This window comes from Dama dama, chromosome 10 (genome assembly GCF_033118175.1).
Source record: "Dama dama isolate Ldn47 chromosome 10, ASM3311817v1, whole genome shotgun sequence".
Lineage (NCBI taxonomy): Eukaryota > Metazoa > Chordata > Mammalia > Artiodactyla > Cervidae > Dama > Dama dama.
This window is the reverse complement of record NC_083690.1, coordinates 1,993,445-2,012,604: the sequence shown is the minus strand read 5'-3', so window position 1 is coordinate 2,012,604 and position 19,160 is coordinate 1,993,445. Positions and strand designations below refer to the sequence as shown.

The 19,160-nt window shown below is 57.0% G+C and overlaps 4 protein-coding genes and 1 long non-coding RNA gene across 8 annotated transcripts; 1 reads left to right on the top strand and 4 right to left on the bottom strand.

Moving 5' to 3' along the window:
• Positions 1-6,937: 6,937 nt before the first annotated feature.
• On the top strand, positions 6,938-18,364 carry LOC133063272 (uncharacterized). Of its 3 annotated transcripts, none has more exons than XR_009694381.1 (3): positions 6,938-7,275; positions 15,655-15,825; positions 18,046-18,364. It is a non-coding gene; the product is annotated as an uncharacterized LOC133063272 (long non-coding RNA). The 3 variants fall into 3 exon arrangements; XR_009694380.1 differs by lacking the exon at positions 18,046-18,364 and adding an exon at positions 16,267-16,389; XR_009694379.1 differs by lacking the exon at positions 18,046-18,364 and adding an exon at positions 17,112-17,378 and having other exon boundaries at positions 6,940-7,275.
• LOC133063270 (hemoglobin subunit theta-1-like) lies at positions 7,422-8,381 on the bottom strand. Of its 2 annotated transcripts, none has more exons than XM_061152393.1 (3): positions 8,051-8,381; positions 7,707-7,911; positions 7,422-7,603 (listed from the first exon to the last, which is right to left on the bottom strand). In XM_061152393.1, exons 1-3 carry the CDS (start codon positions 8,143-8,145, stop codon positions 7,442-7,444), a joined length of 462 nt encoding a protein of 153 aa, XP_061008376.1. In that variant the 5' UTR covers positions 8,146-8,381; the 3' UTR covers positions 7,422-7,441. The 2 variants fall into 2 exon arrangements, with proteins under 2 accessions (XP_061008376.1, XP_061008375.1); XM_061152392.1 differs by having other exon boundaries at positions 7,422-7,606; positions 8,051-8,370.
• On the bottom strand, positions 10,321-11,098 carry LOC133063963 (hemoglobin subunit alpha). The gene is made up of 3 exons (XM_061153897.1): positions 10,956-11,098; positions 10,650-10,854; positions 10,321-10,545 (listed from the first exon to the last, which is right to left on the bottom strand). Exons 1-3 carry the CDS (start codon positions 11,048-11,050, stop codon positions 10,417-10,419), a joined length of 429 nt encoding a protein of 142 aa, XP_061009880.1. The 5' UTR covers positions 11,051-11,098; the 3' UTR covers positions 10,321-10,416.
• On the bottom strand, positions 13,377-14,154 carry LOC133063962 (hemoglobin subunit alpha). The gene is made up of 3 exons (XM_061153895.1): positions 14,012-14,154; positions 13,706-13,910; positions 13,377-13,601 (listed from the first exon to the last, which is right to left on the bottom strand). The coding sequence occupies exons 1-3, from the start codon at positions 14,104-14,106 to the stop codon at positions 13,473-13,475; spliced, it is 429 nt and encodes a 142-aa protein (XP_061009878.1). The 5' UTR covers positions 14,107-14,154; the 3' UTR covers positions 13,377-13,472.
• On the bottom strand, positions 15,679-16,422 carry HBM (hemoglobin subunit mu). Its single transcript, XM_061152395.1, has 3 exons — positions 16,322-16,422; positions 15,963-16,167; positions 15,679-15,807 (listed from the first exon to the last, which is right to left on the bottom strand). The coding sequence occupies exons 1-3, from the start codon at positions 16,411-16,413 to the stop codon at positions 15,679-15,681; spliced, it is 426 nt and encodes a 141-aa protein (XP_061008378.1). The 5' UTR covers positions 16,414-16,422.
• Positions 18,365-19,160: the final 796 nt, after the last annotated feature.

The following is a 19,160-nucleotide window of genomic DNA, read 5'->3' as shown; positions in this document are numbered from 1 at the left end:
CACTGGACTTGCGCCTTCCACAGGGTGGGGGGCACGCCCAGGTCACCTGCACGTAGCCCAGAAATGTGACTCCTCCTTGGGCTCCCCTCTGCCTTTTGGCATCTGACGCGCTGACTGAGCCAGAGGCACACGGCCATCTGCTCTCCCAGCCCCATGTGTCTTTCTGAGGTCCAAGCTGTTCTCTTCCCCCATTTCTTTGGAGGACTGCCTGTCTGGTTTGTGGTCAGCAGTCTCTGCCCAGCACTGGAGCTCAGATAAGCTGCAGTTCCCCCTCTTGGAGTTATTCAGAGCAAAGAAAGACCTGCGGAAAGATCGACATGATGGCCACAAGGTCCTCAGAGGAGGGCATGCTGACTTTGGGGTCAGTCGTGGTTCTGCTCACCCTTGGTAGGGCTGGTGGTATTATCCATTCTCCCTCAGCCCTTCCACTTGTATCTCGAGACTAAAGTGAGCTCTTCTGAAGATATAACTGGGAGCTCTTTCGTTTTTTCGCTTTTCAGGGGGAAGATGAGTGTGTGTGTGCTCAGTCGTGTCTGACTCTTTGTAACCCTATGGACTGTAGCCGGCCAGGCTCCTCTGTCCATGGGATTCTCCAGGCAAGCCTACTGGAGTGGATTGCCATTCCCTTCTCCAGGGGATCTTGCCGACCCAGGGATTGCATCTCTTAGGTGTCATGCATTAGCAGGCAGATTCTTTACGGTCTGAGCCACCAGGAGAGTTCATCAGGGGAGGGGGTGGTTTATTTTCGGAGGCAGCTTCTGATGCCACCTTGTGAGACACACACCCACACCCCTTTGCAGAGCACATGGACTCTGGGTCTGAGTCGTGTGGCTGCCAGCTCCAGGGCATGGTCAGTGGTCCTCTTCTAGGCTCCTCACTGCGGTTTGTTTCCCTCTGGAGGGATGTGGGTAATGGGCTGCTCTGCTGCCCTGTGGCAGGGTCTTCCCCAGCCAGCTGTGTCCACGGGAAGGCGGTGTGGCATCAGTGATGTCCCTCTGTCCAGGGGCGTTGCCCTGGCCTGTAGCCAGGCTGGGCCAGAGTTGACCACTGAGAGGCCAGGTAGGTACCTGTTGGGGAGCAGGGGATGTGCAGTCTGTGGGAAGTAGATATGAGTTGGCGGAAAGCCGTGAGATGGTAGAGGTGGTGGTGGGGAGGGGCAGGCAGAGAGGCAGGCTGTGCTGGTGGTTTCCTGACTCCACTCTGTGACCCAGCTCGTGATGGCAGGGTCTGGACTGAGTCAGCAGCCAGGGCCAAGACTGCCTAGCTCCTCAAGTCTCCATTCTTAACCTCCCGAGGGGGTGTTTGGGGGTTCTGTTTGTGTTGTGACAGGGCACACATACTTAGTACTGTATCCATTTCTGATGGACGGTTGAGCGGCAGTCTGTTTGCTACCATCCCTGGAGGGTGGTTTTGAAGAGGCAGAGGGCAGATGGCGTCCCTGAACTTAGAGGACCCTGGAGGTCCCAGCCAGAAAGCAGGTGGGCTGGGGTTAAGATGCCTGGGAGGCGGTTTCTGCTCCCCGCCACAGCTGGGTGCTTGCTCTCAGTCCAGAGGCACCTGCTTGCCCTTAGTGTGCCCTGGCCTGACTGCAAGGTCCGCCTGGTTCCCCCAGCCCCTGAGCCTCGGCTCCTCGGCTGGCTCCACTCCACTGGGCGCAGAAGTGCAGCAGGCTGCTCTCTGGATGCCGCGGCTCCAGGGGCAGCACCGGGAGGGTGCTGGGAGGAGGGCACCGCTCACCCTGGAGGGTGCCCTCTCCTCCTTGTTAGAGCGCTGCTGTGGGGAAGTGCTGGCTTAACAGGAATGGGTGCGGATGCCAGGAGCAGGCGGTGATGGCAGTCCTCGGTGAGTTGGGTTGGCTGAGCCCATAGGTGCAGATCTCCAGGGGCCTGTGGTCAGTCCCAGGGCTGTGTGGTCCTTCCCTTGGCCCTTCCAGTCCCCGAGTTTTCAGGGACTCCCTGAGTCCCAGTCTTCTGCGCGGGAGTGTGAGTGGGGGATATGGCGATAGCAGCTTGTGGTGGTTCTGGAATGGAGGCCCCAGACTGTCCAGGGGGCGGGCGGGGGGGTCTGCAGCCAAGGGCAGGGATGCTTTGCCTTCTGCGCCTCTCTCTGGGGGTCTCTAGCAAAGCCCAGGCCTGAAGTCTGGGGATCTGAGGGCTGGAGGGATGGTGTTGGCCCTGCAGCTCTGTGAGCTCCGTGGCCGCCTCGGCGGTCCAGACTCGCTGCGGCGTGTGGACACAGGGCCGTCTTCGCAGGGGGACGGCTGTGCAGTAGGTGTGTGCACCCGGCTGGCCTGGGAGCCAGGAGGGAGTGATTCCAGGGGTGGGGCCCGTGTCCAGCCATGGTTTGTGCCTGTGAAGAGGCTGTGCCTCAGAAGGGTCCCCTGCCTTGAACAGGGTGGTCCTGCTCTGGGGGCTGGGCCGGGCTGAGCTGAGAGGTGCTGGGACTTCACCCCATGCCCTTGTCACCCGAAGGCCTTGTAGCAGGTGGTGTGGGCCCCTCTAGGCTTCCTGTGGATCTGGGGAGGGATCCAAGAATGTAGACTTCTTTTTTTGCAGGTAGGTTGGTTGGTTTGATGGAGACAAACTTAACCTCACGTAACATTCAACATCTCAGCTGCCTGAGGTGTGTGGTTTAGTGGTTTTCAGTGTGCTCGCAGTGTGGTGGTCGTCACTGTGCATTGGGACATTCCCATCACCCCCAACCCTGCCCCCGCCAGCAGGCGTGCCCCTAGGCCGCAGCCTTCGACAGCCACTGGTCTGCTGTCTGTCTCTGGAATCGCAGGATGAGGCTTGTGATCAGCGTCAGTTCCTGCTGAGTGTGGTGCCCGACTGTAGCCTGTACCGGTACCGAGAAGGTTGCTGTTGCTCCAGGCTGCTGCTGCTGCTGGTCCGAAGCACCCGGAGAGCTGGGCCTTCAGTGGCATCCCTGGGACATGAACGGGACAGCTTAGAGCAGGTCTCCCAGCTCTTGTCATTGGCACACGTGATGGTGACACTTGTTTGGACCTAGGGGAAGGGGCTGAGCCATCCTGGGCCTGATCGCGGCGCAGTGATCTGCTCTATGTCACTGCACCAGACCTAAGCCAGGCCTTCAGGTGACCTTCCCCCACACGCCCAGAACAGGGTCGCATGTGATTGGGGTCAGCACGAGGTCTGCCCCCAGGTGCCAGTGAACCCTGGCCTCAGGCGGCCCTCCGCTCCCACCCAGGGGCACCCGGGAGCCTGTGAGGATGGCCTGGGGGTCCCTGCGCATCCTCAGCCCCCACAGCGCTAGTGAGTGCCACCCTCTTGCATCTGCCCTCCCCTGTGCCGCCCCCGGCCTGCCTGCCGCCTGCCTTCCCTGCTGGTGCCCGTGGGCTCAGGGCTGCCCTCCCGAGGAGGTGGTGCTGTCCTCACAGTTCAAGAGAGAAGCTGCCAACTGCTGGCTAAGGACTTCCCCCACCTGGATCCTGGCCACCTTCGTTTTTAAATTTTTATTGCGATTAAATTGACAAATGTTAACTTTAGTTTTAGGTGTACATGCTAATGATATATATATATATATTTTGCAAAATGATTTTTTTCTTGTGATAAGTTTTAAGCACTAAGCAACTTCAAGTATGCAGTACAGTATGGTGTATTTAGTGTGGTACATCACAGGATGGGATGAATGGATGGTATCACTGATGCAATAGTCATGAACTTGGGCAGACTTTCAGGAAGGGTTAGGGACAGGGAGTCCTTGCGTGCTGCAGTCCATGGGGTCACAGAGAGTTGGAGACGACTGGGCGACTGAACAGCAGCATGATAAGTCACAGTGCAGTGTTACATTGCCCTGGGCCTTCCGGGGCTGCTCCTGTCCCCTCTGGAACACTTGCCCAAGTCCATCCACCTTGGAATCCAGGCCTTTCAGCCCCAGACCAGGCCCTGCCTCTGAGCAGAAGAGAGCACAAAACGCTGCAGACCCAGGCCTGGAGGTACGTACCTCGCCAGCTCCTCCGGGCCCTCATCTGCCCCACAGTCCTTCCAGAGAGCTTTGCTCTCCTTGGAAATCACCACAGACAGCACGCATTAACTGTCCCACAGCTCCTGAGCATCAGGGCATCAGATCAGATGCAAGTCCAGCACCACTGAGCCTTGAGAATGTGCCGAGCAACATGCTGGACAGTAAAGCCATGGGGCTGGGCTGGGAGAGGTGTGGAGGGGGCGCCTGGTAGTAGACACAGGGCTTCCTTTGGGGCCGTGAGAAAGTTCTGGAGCTGGGTAGAGGTGGTGATGGCACATGACCATCACCATTGTGAATGAAGTGAATGCCACTGAGTCGTACTCTTTACAGTGGTTGAACTGGTAAGTATGTGTTACCTATATTTTGCATGAGTTGGTGTTAATCACTCAGTCATGTCTGAGTGCGACTCCATGGGCTGTAACCCATCAGGCATCTGTCCCTGGAGTTCTCCATGCAAGAATACTGGAATGGTTTGCCATGCCCTCTTCCAGGGGATCTTCCCAACCCAGAGATTGACCTGGTTGGCTACATTGTAGGCAGATGACCAGTGAACATCAGGGAAGCCCTGTATTTTACCACATTAAAAAAGCTTCGAAAAATAATAAAAAAGCTTTGATGAGGGATGGATGGGGAGTTTGGGATTAACAAATGCAAACTATTACATGTCTGTATAACTGACTCACTGTTATATAGCAGAAACTAATGCAACATTGTAAATCGACTATATGCCAATAAAATTTAAAAACCGCAACAAAACAGCCACACAAGGGGAGGTGACCACATGAGAACACCAGAAGGGAGCCTTGCAGGGTACACTTTGGTCTCTGGATCTGTTATTATTAGTGGTAATTCTTTACTGTATTTGTGCTTTTCATCTTTAAGCCTCAAGTCTGATCTTTATCCTTTCTTTGAGTCATTTAAGTCACATAGTCAATATTGGGTTGGCCAGAAAGTTAAACCAGAATGAACTTGACTGACCAACCCATGCACCACAGAGCAAGTGAGACTAGCTCCCTGACCAGGAGCTGAGCCTGTGCCGTGGGCAGTGGAAGTGTGGAGTCCTAACCACTGTGCTGCCAGGGAATTCCTCCATTGTTTTGTTGATGCCATCTTCTGGGGTCTTTACATTTGTCGTTCCCATTCTCTTTTTTCCTCCCATTTTTGCCCAATTCCCACCCCCCCCCCCCCCCCCGGCGTTGGGGGGTGGGGTTAAAATATTTTAACATTCTATTTTTGACTCTGTTACGTTGGAAATCATAACGCAATTTCTATCTTTTTAAATTTTCTTCGCTGCACATGGGCTCAGTTGTGGCACTCAAGTTTAGTTGCAGGCAGATTATTAACCACTGGACCATCAGATAAGTCCTGCTGTGTGCTTTTTTATATTCTGTGGTTCCCTGCAGATATTTCAAACCAAGTTGTATTGCATGTGACGTCTGCAGTGCCTGCTGGTTTTCATGCAGGTGCCTGGCCCTGTGTGCCTGGTGAGTTTGTCAGCCCTGGCACCTTGTGGCCTGTGAAGTACTTTTTTCTTGGGGCGGGGGGGGCGGGATTTGTTTGTGTATCAGCATGTGATTTCAATTTATTAGTGAAGCATCCTTTCTTCTCTGCTGAATATCCAGGGGTTTTTTTTCCTGTTTTTTTATTTCTTTTTACCAGTGCCTGTATTTGGGAAAAGGATAAGCCAGTGGGATATCTTTTTAGGGCCCCAGGTTTATGGGAAAGTCACCTTTGGGTATATCACCTTTTACTGGCCCTTTGAACTGTGAGCCCGTAAGGAAAATGAATTTCAGCTCAAGTTTGCTCATTTTGGCAAATATCTCAGAACCCAGGTGGTTTAGGTGCTGTGACATCTGAGTTCTCACCTTCACTTGGTTATCTGATCTGAAGATTCCGAATCCACTTGCTGTTAGAGGGTGGGAAGGGTCTTATCCAGCATTCTTAATTGTCATGAGGGTGTAGATCGGAAACGCGCTTACAACAGGCAGAGCCATGGAGCGTGGTTGGGCCCAGAGGCCTGAGGAGGGGCTGGGTTTATTTGGAGGAAATAGTCCTCCCAGGAAATACCAGAGAGAAATGGGCAAAATCTGGGTCAACCTGAGGAAGAATGCTATCCTGGGAAGTGGGTGACCCTCCTCTAGCAGCGAGTGAGGGTGCAGACTCTCATCTGCTGGCGAAACTCAGGAAAGCAATTTTGGCAATATTCTCAAAAAGCCAGAAATTACACTTCTGAAGAAATCCCCCAAGGGAATGATGATGTTAGTGCATAGATTTTTAGCTACAAATACTCAGGGCAAGGTTTTTTGCAAATTAGTTGTGAAAGTGGAAAACGTAAGTGAAAAATCATACCTTTCCTGGGATTAGATCAAGTACCTGTCTTCTCTGCCTCTCTGGCCCTGCCTGGGGGGAGCTGCTGCCATCTCTCTGTGTGTTTCAAGTTTCCTCTGATCATGTCAATGTGAAACTGAATATATTCTTATGAGAAATCTCTCCAAATGTGCCGTCCCCCCTCCCCACTGGGGTGCAAGTCACCCCTCTGGTGTGACGACTGTCCCTGGTCACTTAGTGGTCCTCTCTGGTACCCAATGGACTGTCCTAGTGCTGCGGCACTCCTGTTCACAGTGACCCTTATTTGACTGAATAGTGGCCTCAGTGCCCAAGAGGAGTTAATGCACCAAAGACCTCAAGTGCTTCCTTTAAGTGAAAAAATATAGAGTTAATAAGGAAAGAAAGAAACGTGCTGAGGTTGCTGAGATATACAGTAAGAACGAATCCTGTATCTGAAATTGTGAAGAAGGAAAAAGAAATTCATGCTGTCAAGCAATGTATATCCGGGACCCACGGGAAGGCATGGGCAGTTTAGGTGCAGCAATTGGGAGTCGTTTCCTGAAGTTTCTGCGATGACCGTGATTGATTTCATGAGAAAAAGTTTTTAAAGGAAGATGCTCTGAGTTCTGTCTGCTGTGTGGGATGGGGGCAGGGCGCGCTGCAGGCGCCACCTGCTCCAACCAGGTCCAGAGTCTGGCAAAGGCACCTTTGACCCCAAGCTTCCCGGTTGCTCAAAGTGCCCAGCGCATTCCGGAGGCGCAGTTCCGCTCCACCCAGGCAGGGGCGCCCGTCCCTAATTTCCTCGCAAGCTGTCCCGGGCGGTACTAACTAGGTGCATGTGGGGTGTCCGAAGGCGGCAGCGGGGAAGACGGTCCGGGCGGGGCCCGCTGGGGCCCGTGACGCCCCGTCCCGACGGGCCGGAGCCCCAGCCGACACCTCCAAGTAGCCACGCTCAAGGGCACGGTGAGTCGGGGCTTATCACCTGGGAGCGGAGACCCCGTCCAGACTTCCCGCCTCCCTTTGGGAGGGGCGTCCCACCCCGACTCACACCGCCACCCCACCCTCGTCAGGCCCGGGCTGGCTCCCCTAGAAGAGAACACAGGCACAGCTGGGACTCAGCCGACTTTACTCAAACACAGGAGCCCTCCGCGTCCACCCTCCCAATTTGGCCACTGCTGGGGGCCAGCGCCGAGATCACGTGGTTCAGAAACTTGACCAGTGAGGCGTGCATGTTGGGGCTGAAGTCTCCGGGGTAGTGCCGGGCGAGGGTGACCAGCAGGCAGTGGCACAGCTGCTGCAGGCAGACAAGAGTGGTTCCCGCGCGGTGCACCACCCCTTGCCTGGTGGGAGCCCCCTCCCCCGGCGACGGGCGTCGGCCCCGCCCGCGAGCTCACCTTGAAAAAGACCGGGTCCACGCGCAGCTTGTGCGCGTGCAGCTCGCGCAGGGCCGACAGGGTGTGCGGCAGGTCGTCCAGGTGGTTCATGGCCAGGCTCAGCGCCTCGGCCACCTTCTGGCCGTGGGCTCTGACCTGGGCGGAGCCAGGACTCAAGTTTAGGTGGAGGAAGTAGGTCTTGGAGGAAGGGAAGGCCACGAAGATCCTGCGGGGGGAACTGCGAGTGAGGCGCGTCCTGATGGTGGGGCCTGGGAAGGAAAGGCTTCGGGACAGGACGGAGGGGGACGCATCCCCCGAGTGCGCTGAAGACAGGAGAGCCCGGAGGCGCCGGGGCCCGTGCTCACCTCTCCAGGGCCTCCGTCGTGTAGATGCCGACGTTGGTCCCGAGCTTCCGCCACAACGCGAGCACTGCAGCGCGGTCCGCCGGCGCCAGCACCATCGTGGAGACCCGCCCGCCGCGCGCTCGGCGTCTCGGTGAAGCCCGGGCTGCGCCTGCGCCTCTCGACTTGCTGTCCCCTTGGCCTCCGGAGGGCGCCGGGCCTCTGGTCGCAGAACCTGGCCGGGAGGGGTCTAGGAGCTCTCCACGGAGCGTCAGCTCTGACCTGGGGCCTTCCCAATCTCCCTGGACCCGGAAAGTCCTATTTTTGGAAATTAATGTTTAGTATGTGTCAATATTAAGTGGCCCTGCATTTTAGCATGGAGTTTGTCATTGAACGTCAGTCTGTTTTCTCATTTATGGTATATAATAAGGAAGGCAACAGTTTCTTCTTCCCAAGGTTGTTCCTGGTTCATTGCAGATGCCCTTTTCAGGACAATGAGCATTCACTGAGTAGCTAGGATAGATCCTAAAAATGATAACCAATACCTATAAAGCACTCATTCTGTGCCAGGCATCACTATGCACTCTTTTTTAAAATGCATTGAAATTCACATAAAATTTACTGTCTTAGCCATTTAAGGTATACAATTCAGTGTCTTTAACTATATTCACACTATGTGTTACCATCACCACTAATTCCAGAACTTTCTCATCATCCCAAATAGAAATCTAGTTGGTGCTAATGGTTAAGAATCCACCTGCCAGTGCAGGAGACTTAAGAGACATGAGTGTTGAGAACACAAGGGTTTGATCGCTGGGTCAGGATGATCCTCTGAAGGAGGGCATGGCAACCCGCTCCAGTATTCTTGCCAGGAGAATCCCATGGACAGAGGAACCTGGAGGGCTGTGGTCCATAGGATCACAAACAGTTGGACACAACTGAAGTGACCTAGCACAGTACAGGATAGATCCCCCAAGTAATAGCTCATACCCATGTAGCACTCATTCTGTGCCAGGCATCACTATACCTCCTTTAAAAAAAATGCATTGAAATTCACATAACAAAATTTACTGTCTCAGCCATTTTCAGGTGTACAATCCGGTGACTTTAATCATAGTCACTGTGTGACCATCACCACTGTCTAATCCAGAACTTTTTCATCATCCCAAACATAAACGCTGTCCCCTTCAGCGGTCAGTCCATGACCTCTGCCCTCCAGCCCCTGGACATCACCAGGCTGCTCTTGGCCTCTGTGAATTTGCCTGTTCTGGACATTTCATGGGAATAGAATCATGCAGTACATGGTCTTTTGTGTTTGCAGCACGTATTTGCACTTCATTGCTTGTTACGGCTGGATAACACTTCATTGTCTGTTTAGATCACATTTTGTCTGTCCTGTCATACTCTTGATGGAGATTTGGGTTGTTTTCACTTTTAGTCCAGGCTCTCATTTTGCCTAATAATAGAGTAAGGAAGACTGCCTCTTGCTGAGAGCTCATATGCTAAAAGCAGGGCACACTGAGGCAGGAAACCTGCCATCCATTTTTTGACGCTGACTCTTGGGCCCAGGGAAGGAAGAACACTGCTCCCAGCCAAAAGCTTGGGGCTGGACCACTGCCAGGACTGGACACCTCAAGCCGCAGGTGCTAGGGGCATTCTCCATGGGAAGAAAGCACCTCTGAATTTAGGCTCCCTGGCCCTGGCTCTCCTCTCCACAGCAGCGCGGGGGCGGGGGGGGGGGGCGGGGGGCGGTGTCAGTGGGCCTCAGGGCAGTGCAGTGGATCCTGAGTTGGGCCCCCCACATCAGGCATTCAGACCCTCAGTGGCCCAGTGGGTGTCCTGGGGGGGTGTACCAGGTGACAGAGGTGCCTCCAGGACCTGGCCTGGTTCTACAATGGCACTGCGCACCCCTAGTTTCCTCTAGACACTTGGTGGGGAGAGAGGGACCCAGAGGGCCTCTGTGTTCTCCCCACCACCCAGCTCTGGCAGCAGCCGGGGAGAGCTCCAAGTCCTGGCTGGAGGTCTGCCAACAAATTGACTATTTGAGCAAACTCCGTGATGAATATGCAAGGCTCTGGAATGAATTCAGGGAAGGGCGACTGTACTCAGAAATCATTCCAGGTTGAGGGTGAGGGCTGCCCAGAGAATCCCAGGCAGTGGCCGTGGAACGGGCTCCACCCATACCCCTCTGTCCTGTTTTCCCCTTCTCTCTCTCTGCCTGAGACTCCTTGGTCCCAGGAAATGAGAACCACCCCCGCCGGTTCGCGGACACAGAGACCCGAGGCTACAGACACTGCAGCCCACTCAGACTTTATTCAAAGATCAGGAGGTGAGAGTGCGCAGAGCGCAAGGGGGCTCCAGGCCAGGGTGGGGGTCGCCGAGGCTCCAGCTTAACGGTATTTGGAGGTCAGCACGGTGCTCACGTTGGCCAAGAACTTGTCCAGGGAGGCGTGGACCGCGGGGGTGAAATCATTGGGGAGGTGGGCGGCCAGGGTCACCAGCAGGGTGTGGCTCAGAAGCTGCCGAGAGAGGAGACGTCAGGGGGGCGGGGGCTGGGTGGGGGCGCCGCTGCTTTCTCTGCCCCTCTAGCCCAGATCTGTCCCGGCCCGGCCCGCGAGCTCACCTTGAAGTTGACCGGGTCCACACGCAGCTTGTGAGCGTGCAGGTCACTCAGATCAGACAGGGTACCGGGCAGATCGTCCAGGTGGCCCACCGCTTTGGTCAGCGCGTTGGCTACCTTCTCGCCGTGGGCCTTGACCTGGGCGGAGCCGTGGCTCAGGTCGAAGTGGGGGAAGTAGGTCTTGGTGGTGGGGAAGCTCAGGAACATCCTGGGTGAAGAGGCAGGAGAACCGGGCTTAGGCCGGGCGGCCCGGGACAAGGACGCGCCCGGCGTGCGGCCCGATCCCCGCGGGGCAGGTGCGGTGCTCACCTCTCCAGGGCCTCTGCGCCATAAGCTGGAGCGTTGCCGCCAACCTTGCCCCAGGCGGCCTTGACATTGGACTTGTCGGTGGCAGACAGCACCATGGTGGGTTCTCTCTGAGTCTGGGTCGGGACCAGAAGAGTGCGGGGCGGCGAGTGCGCGAGCCTTTATGCGCCCGGCGCCAGGGGCACGCCCGCCCGCGCTGCGCTCATTGGCTGGCGCGGGGCGGCCGGACCTGGACCAAAGGGGGCGCGCGGCGCCCGACCTGCGCCCGGCCCGGCGATGGGTGCTTCCCTCACCCATCCACGGAGACCTGGAGACTCTGACCGGGGGTTCTTGCTTCCACCGTCTGCTTCCCGCCCGCTGCGTCCACCTTCCCGGGAAGTGGTAGCCTCGCGCCAGGTGGCGGGGGCGGGATTGTGGAGCTGGGTGGATGCCCGCTCCTGCATCCTCTAAGAGTCTGCCAGCTCCAGGCTGCGCTGTCTTGAGAACGGAATGGAGTAAGTCAGCCCGTGCTACCCACACCGGACCTAGGCTTGGCGCACTCTCGGCATTTTAAACTTGGGCAGTATCAGTGAATGAATGGGCGATTGAGTGCGCCTAGTCCATGCCAGAGGGAGCTGGACATAACACACTTGACTCATCATTCACATGTAATCAGCTAATTCCTCCCCACCCCCACTCCCGTCCAACTCTCCTGTTCCTCTTTAACCTTGGTGCTTCCAGATTCCTTTCTTTCCACAGAGAGTTTTTTGAGTGCAACTGAATGGCAGTCTTGGAAGGAACAGATACTGAGAGTGGGTTACAGAATTTGCAAGGAGCTCCGGGTTCAAGTCTCTTCTCCCTGGGTGCTGGTTACTGCAGCCCTGGCCCTTTTAAGGCAAGACTTGAGGAACGTTTCTCAGCCGATGTCTTACATTCATAATATAGGAAGACCTCCAGCATAGATATAAGGAAAAGACAAATGACTTATGAGAACAATTGACAAAGGATTCTACCGGAAAATTAACAGGAATATCGAAATAAGTGAGACAGAACTGAATGAATTAGCCAGAAAACAGGTAGAGGAGACACAGGTCAGTGAGAAGAGCAAGTTGAAGAAAAAAATGTTTAAGGTAGAATGGTATTTTATTTTGGGGGGGGGGGGGAGTACAATTATAGACATAACTGCATCCCCTCAGCACAGAATAGGAGCCAGTGGGCTCAGTCCCAGACTTTGAACTTCGGCTGTTTCTGCGGGGGTTGGGGAGACAGGATGGAGGGATTCTCTTACTCTTTTGAATAACATAAAAAAGGTGCACGTGGTGAAAACATTGTTATTGTTGTTTAGTCGCTCAGTCATGTCCAAGTCTTTTGCAACCCCATGGACTGTAGCCCGCCAGGGCCCTCTGTCCATGGAATTTTCCTGCCAGAATACTGGAGTGGGTTGCCATTTACTCCTCCAGGGGATCTTCTCCACCCACGGATAGAACCTGCGTCTCCTGCTTTGAAGGCAGAATTTTTTTTTTTTTTAACCCACTGAGCCGCTGGGGAAGTCCCTTGTGAAAACGTAGGTGGATTTTAATTTTTTATTTATTTTTTACATTTAAATAAAAGTGAAGGGGGCTGCGGGACAGTGGAAGAGTGCGTGGTGAGAGGGGAAGTAACTCCGCAGCTGTTAGAGGTCCTTGCCCAGAAAGAATGATCATCAGTGGCCCTGTCACCCTCCTCACCTTTTATCCAGTGCAGAGTTGCCCTGAAGATGGAGGCTGGGCTGGAGGCGCTGACTGGGGGTCCCTAAGGGCTACAGGGTGGGTGGGGTGTTCGAGGTTCCAGTGTGGAGTCCAGGGGCCTTTCTGAAGGTTGCTCACAGGACCAAGGCAGAACTGCCAGGAGACCCCAGGAGCCTGGATGGGGGGAGGGGGCTTGGAGGCCGGGGAACGCAGGGCTGGGTGCACGGTGAGCTTCGCAGACTACAGCGACAAGGGAGCGAGGAGCCTGCTGAAGGCTGCAGTGAGCTCCAGGCCCCTCTTCTCCCTGACTGCCCCTCCCCCACAACACCGCAGGGAGTTCCCGTGACCCAGGACAGGGTGCCTGGGGCTCGATCCCTGTTCCAACCCCCCTTGTCTCTGATAGGGAGGTGGGATCTCCTGGAGGTTGTCCTGCCCCTACTTTTGCACCAGGAAAAGCCTATTTGTGTGGTTTGTTTTTTGTTTTCATCTAACTATGTTTAAGGGGGATCAGAAAAATTTCAAAACAGGGTAGCCATTTCAGCACTCCCAACCTCAGAGAGAACCCTTGGAAGTCTTCCCAGGACGGGAACTTGGTTCAGCAGATTCTGGGACCCTCAGCCTTAGCTCCCCGCCCTCCTCCACCCTCCCACTCCTAGAGACTGAGAATCACGCCCACCCCCGCCGATTCGCGGACACAGAGACCCGAGGCTACAGACACTGCAGCCCACTCAGACTTTATTCAAAGATCAGGAGGTGAGAGTGCGCAGAGCGCAAGGGGGCTCCAGGCCAGGGTGGGGGTCGCCGAGGCTCCAGCTTAACGGTATTTGGAGGTCAGCACGGTGCTCACGTTGGCCAAGAACTTGTCCAGGGAGGCGTGGACCGCGGGGGTGAAATCATTGGGGAGGTGGGCGGCCAGGGTCACCAGCAGGGTGTGGCTCAGAAGCTGCCGAGAGAGGAGACGTCAGGGGGGCGGGGGCTGAGTGGGGGCGCCGCCGCTTTCTCTGCCCCTCTAGCCCAGATCTGTCCCGGCCCGGCCCGCGAGCTCACCTTGAAGTTGACCGGGTCCACACGCAGCTTGTGAGCGTGCAGGTCACTCAGATCAGACAGGGTACCGGGCAGATCGTCCAGGTGGCCCACCGCTTTGGTCAGCGCGTTGGCTACCTTCTCGCCGTGGGCCTTGACCTGGGCGGAGCCGTGGCTCAGGTCGAAGTGGGGGAAGTAGGTCTTGGTGGTGGGGAAGCTCAGGAACATCCTGGGTGAAGAGGCAGGAGAACCGGGCTTAGGCCGGGCGGCCCGGGACAAGGACGCGCCCGGCGTGCGGCCCGATCCCCGCGGGGCAGGTGCGGTGCTCACCTCTCCAGGGCCTCTGCGCCATAAGCTGGAGCGTTGCCGCCAACCTTGCCCCAGGCGGCCTTGACATTGGACTTGTCGGTGGCAGACAGCACCATGGTGGGTTCTCTCTGAGTCTGGGTCGGGACCAGAAGAGTGCGGGGCGGCGAGTGCGCGAGCCTTTATGCGCCCGGCGCCAGGGGCACGCCCGCCCGCGCTGCGCTCATTGGCTGGCGCGGGGCCAGGAGGTGCCGGCCTGGAAAGGTGGATCTGGAGAGCGTGTGGGGTGTCGTGGTCCCAGGGAGGCCCCTGCCCTGTCCCGCTTTGGCTGCAATCCAGCTATTTATGGTACCTTCTACCCTGGTGCTGTGGGTCGAACGGCTCACACACTTTTCTGAGCCACCCAAACCCCCTGGAACGGAGTTTGTACCGCGTTGGGGCAGCATCGAGGTTTCCATTTGTCAGTCTGGGAGAGGAGCACAATCTTTTTCGAAGTGAAGCAAGCTGCTTTCGCACTAAAGGGCATGGACCGAGAGGGGTTCTGCCCAGTCTGGGTGAGGGGTTAGTGTTCAGCATCCTCCTTCGAACTTGGTCACTGACTGTCCAGCCCTGCACATACTGTCATCCAGGGAACCATCCTCATTCAGAGTTTGAAGAGCTTGGAGGATTGGGCTCTTGTCTTTGCAAAGGCTCTGGACTGATCGCTAAGATCCGTGCCCCAGTGCTGCAGAGAAGAGATTGACAGTGTGTGTGTGTGTGTCTGTGTGTGTGTCTGTGTGTGTGTGCATGTGTGTAAGATGGGGCGCTATGGCCCAGGGACCACGGAGACTGAGCCAGAGTGCTGGAACTGGGGTGGGGGTTGGGTACACTTGGGCCTGCCAGGCAACCAGCCTTCCTTAGGATTATTATTTCAAATATCACTTCAAATACCCAGCGAAGTTGGGGATTTTTCAGTTGGGTTAGATTGCTTAGGCTCAGATTGCTTAGGGATATGCCTACTGTCACACAGTGTGTCTGTGTGGACTAGGAATGTGTCCACCTATCCCACTCCCTGCCCCAGGAGATTCAGAGGAAGGGACTAATTCGGACGAGGGCCAGGCAGCCTCAGGCTGGGCACTGGAGTTGGAGGAGGAAATGGGGGAGGAACAGAGGTGAGGGTCTGGGGAGCCCTGGGCCACCAAGTCTGTTTGATCTCAGGCCAGAAACTTGGCCGCAGGTCTCTGGTGCCCACTACTGTGTGTTAGAGGGGAAGACTGACACTTGCAGTTCCTGAGGGAGGTAGCGATGGAGATGAATGAGAGTGAATGAGGACGTGCTTAGCGAACGGTCTGGCAGCCACGATGCCGAAAGCGAGCACGCTATGGGCCCACCACGTGCCGCTGCCCCAGGAGGGCAACTGTTTCAGGGTGCCAGGCGCGTTCTAGACCCAGGACTGTCAGCCCGGGAAATGTCCTCATTCAGGCTGTGCTGAATGCCAGGGGCCCCACTCCTGGGCCCCCAGTTCCACTGTCAGCAAAGATTCGGGGTCGTGCCCTACGGTTCCAGGAGTCTCCCCTCAGGACCCGGAGCTTCTCAGCCCGGCGACTTTGAGGTCAGTCCGTCTGCTCCCTAAAGACCACACGTGCGCAGGTTCCAGCCTACTGAGGCCTGTTTATTGAATTTCGCAGACCTAGACCCGCGGGGCACGGAACTCAGCGATACTTCTCCGTCAGCACCACAGCCATGCCCGTCAGGAACTTATCCCACGCCGCCTGCATCTCCACCGTGAACTCGTCCTGCAGGTGGGAGGCCAGCACCACCTGGAAACACTGGATCACCAGCTGCCGGAGAAGAGGCCGGTGAGAAGGGCCCTGTCCTCGCTAGTGCCTCCCCCTCCCCGCCCCCAACCGCCCCCCCCGCCCCGCCCCCTCCCCCCACCCCACCCCCACCCCCGCCTCGGCTGCGCCGCGAGCCCTGATGCGCCCCGGTGGCTCACTGGGAAGTTGGTGGGGTCCACGCGCAGCACTTGTGCGTGCAGGTCGGCAAGCGGGCTAAGGACTGCCCGCAGGTTGTCCATGTACTGCACGGCCACGCCCACTGCCTGGAGCATGCGTTGACCGTGGTTCAGCAGCTGCACCTCGTCTGGGTGGTCACCCAGGTGTCTGAAGTAGACCTTGGTGCTAGGGTACACAGTGAAGAGCCTGCGGGAGCAGGGATGTGGGGAGGACGGTCCCTCCAGCGTCTGCTCTGCCCAGACCCTGGGAAAACCCGCTCAGACTCGCCCTCCACCCCGGACTCAGGCCCAGCACCCTGGTCTCCTCCTCCCAGCGATTCTGGAGACCCCGCCCAACCCACCTGCGCAGCAGCTCCGCCCCGAAGAGCGCCTCGTGGCCGGCGATCAGGTCCCAGACTTGTGCTATGTGGGCGCGCTCTTGGGCGCTGAGCATGGCGCTGGCGTAGTGTGCTTTAGGGGCCGCGCCCGCCGCCCCGGCCTCCTTATAGCGGCCTCCCCTGGCGCCCCGCCCGCCCTTATCTTCAGGAGCCCCGCTGGAACCTGGCGACCCAGGTCGCCAACCCAGGTCCTCCTCACCGCGGAGAAACTAAATCACGCCGTGTGTGGGTGCCTTTGCTGCAGACTTTAAAGGGGTCTGCAATTATTCCTCTGAAGGCAAAGTTACTGCTCCGCCAGACAGAGCGATGGAGGGACAGGGAGAAAGCGCATGGGGCAGGGAGCCCCCTTAATCCGAGGGGCCAGAAGGTTTCTGGGGTCCTCGCAGCGGTGAGCTGGGATGACAGGCTCTGAGGGAAGTACTCTGAGTCCCGACGCGTTGAGTGAAGCCACAGGCTGGGTGACGTGGGGTGGGACAGAGGTCCCAGTGCAGGTCTGACCCGAGAACGCGGCGTGGGCGGTCCTGGGCTGCCCTGCTCCCTCCGGTCGCGACTCTGTGTTCTGCAGGTCAAGGACCGGTTCAAAGCGCCCCTTGGAGTTACTCCAGGCCGGGGGTGACACCGTGGTGGGGTGCGTTCCTGCGAAGTCCCCATTCTCTCCCCTCACTCTCCCCTCTTTCCCCCAATACTGAGAACGCACGACCAGGCTCCTTCCATCATCATCCATTTATTGGGGGTCCCTATGGAACACTAATAGGGTGCAGGGGAAGAGGAGGGCTCGAAGCCTGTTCGAGGGGTCCTGCGGCGGCCTCAGCGGTACTCCTCCGTCAGGACGCCGGACACGATGGACAGGAACTTGTCCCAGGCGGCGTGCGCGTCGGCCGTGAAGTCGGCGAGGAAGTGCGAGGACAACGTAACCAGTAGACTGGGACAGGAACTGGGGCGGAAGGGAGGGTGGTCAGCGAAGACGGCCTGGACGAAGCTCCGCCTCCGGGGCCACGCCCCTCCCCAAACCCCGCCCACCTAGATATCGCCCCGCCCCGAATCCCTGGCCCCTAGACCTCGCCCCGCCCTGGGACCCCGGCCCAGGAAGTAGCCCCGCCCACCGAGACCTCACCCCGCCCCCGGGACCCCGGCCCCGAAACCCCGCCCCCGGGGCCCCGAGCCCACCTTGAAGTTGACCGGGTCCACGCGCAGCACGTAGGCGTGCAGCTCGCTCAGCTTGGACAGCGCGCTCGCCACGTTGTCAATGCTCTTGACCGCGTCACCCACGGCGGCCACCACCTTGGAGCCGTGAGCGCCCAGCTGGTTTCAACTCTTGATTGTTGGTGGTATTAATAATGTGTGTAGGGACACCTGGTTTTATTACCTGGGGTGGACGAGCATTTTCCCACATGACAATTAGAATCTGTTTATTCCTTTTCAGTGTTCAAATGGATTCAGGGTGTATTTTTGTAACTTGTTTGTTTGGGTTTTTTTTGGACACACATACGATCAATCTCCAGACACACATGCACTGTCCTCACACACTCAGGGTCTTCTTTCTACATTTTTTTAACACGTGTTTTCTGCATGTATTTCAAATAATATTTTTAAAAATTGCAAATTATACGCATTATTTGTAACAGCAGCCTTGGAAAAAGCACAGCTTACAAAGCGAAAGCTCCCTTCTGTCCGCCTCACCTGCACAGGTGACCTTTCTTATGCATTTCCTGGGAGTGAGCTACCAGTGGAGAGACAACCCCGCGCCGTGGACGGCGCATGCGCAGGCCGCTCCCCGCCACCTCCAGGGACCCCGCCAGCGTCCTGTCCTCAGATGCTCCCTAACAGCCAGGATTCCTGTTCCTACCAACAACACAGAGGAAGAACACAGACTCCTGGGTCGCCACTCACCCTTGTGTATCTCTTTGTTTAGCTGACTTCCCTGAAATGCCACCAGTGTATTGATGCTTTTCTCTTCCTTCTTAGTCCCTCGGTCTAGCAAGAGTGTGCCCAGCACAGCTGGCCCCGAGGGTGAACTTGAACCAACTGCCTGGGAAGCTCGCTCTGAAGCCTAGACTTCAGTCCCAAGCTTAGCCACCTGAGCCTCCCCGCGGGCGCCATTTGCAGCCCGGTGCAGTGGCGGTCACTGTGAGGAGGTCAAGTTCAGCAGAAACCATTTCCTTTCGGGCCCAGGAAGGGGATCGGTGGGGACAGGGTGACGTTTGGGCTCCAGGCTGGAAAGGGCAGGGACCACAGGAGACTTCCAGTCCCTTGTCTTGGGAATTCCCCAGCAGGGGAGTCTCCAGCCAGAGTGGAGGGTGCCAGGTGTAAGCAGGAGTGCGGTGGGCCTGTGTGGGTGTGGGAGGTGACAGGGGGAGGAGCAGGCAAAGAAGTCAGACTGGATTAGAACCTGGTTGCAGGACCCCAGCCTTCAGCCCCCAGAAACTCAGGCCGGGGCAGGGGGCCTGCAGGCCGAGAGGGGCTGGGATGAATCCAGGGAGGGCCTGAGGGTAGGAGGTGAGAGCCCCTCCTTCTGGGCTGGGGCTGTTACTGACTGCTCCCCTCTCTCAGCATTTGTCGGGTGGTGCACAGACGTGCTTCGCCCCACTGTTTTCTTGCCTTTCTTTCTTCTCCTGGGTAGTCTGTGTCCTGACCCCACAAACTTGTGCCTAGGGAGTTGATTTTAGTGGAGAGGGGTGAGGGCCCTGGCTCCGTCCCCATTCTAACCCTCCTCCGTCTGCCCTTAGTCCACTTGGCGGCACTGACCTCCACCTGTGCCCTGAGACACCCCCACCCCCTCCCAGGCTCACATCCCTTCCCCTGC

Coding starts and splice junctions, on each gene's coding strand:
- LOC133063962 (XM_061153895.1), bottom strand. CDS start 14,106: ATGGTGCTGTCTGCCACCGACAAGTCCAATGTCAAGGCCGCCTGGGGC. Junction 13,911..14,011: donor GGCGCAGAGGCCCTGGAGAG/GTGAGCACCGCA, acceptor CTCTTCACCCAG/GATGTTCCTGAGCTTCCCCA. Junction 13,602..13,705: donor TGGACCCGGTCAACTTCAAG/GTGAGCTCGCGG, acceptor CTCTCTCGGCAG/CTTCTGAGCCACACCCTGCT.
- HBM (XM_061152395.1), bottom strand. CDS start 16,413: ATGCTCAGCGCCCAAGAGCGCGCCCACATAGCACAAGTCTGGGACCTG. Junction 16,168..16,321: donor GGGGCGGAGCTGCTGCGCAG/GTGGGTTGGGCG, acceptor CTGCTCCCGCAG/GCTCTTCACTGTGTACCCTA. Junction 15,808..15,962: donor TGGACCCCACCAACTTCCCA/GTGAGCCACCGG, acceptor CTTCTCCGGCAG/CTGGTGATCCAGTGTTTCCA.
- LOC133063963 (XM_061153897.1), bottom strand. CDS start 11,050: ATGGTGCTGTCTGCCACCGACAAGTCCAATGTCAAGGCCGCCTGGGGC. Junction 10,855..10,955: donor GGCGCAGAGGCCCTGGAGAG/GTGAGCACCGCA, acceptor CTCTTCACCCAG/GATGTTCCTGAGCTTCCCCA. Junction 10,546..10,649: donor TGGACCCGGTCAACTTCAAG/GTGAGCTCGCGG, acceptor CTCTCTCGGCAG/CTTCTGAGCCACACCCTGCT.
- LOC133063270 (XM_061152392.1), bottom strand. CDS start 8,145: ATGGTGCTGGCGCCGGCGGACCGCGCTGCAGTGCTCGCGTTGTGGCGG. Junction 7,912..8,050: donor ACGACGGAGGCCCTGGAGAG/GTGAGCACGGGC, acceptor TTCCCCCCGCAG/GATCTTCGTGGCCTTCCCTT. Junction 7,607..7,706: donor TGGACCCGGTCTTTTTCAAG/GTGAGCTCGCGG, acceptor GTCTGCCTGCAG/CAGCTGTGCCACTGCCTGCT.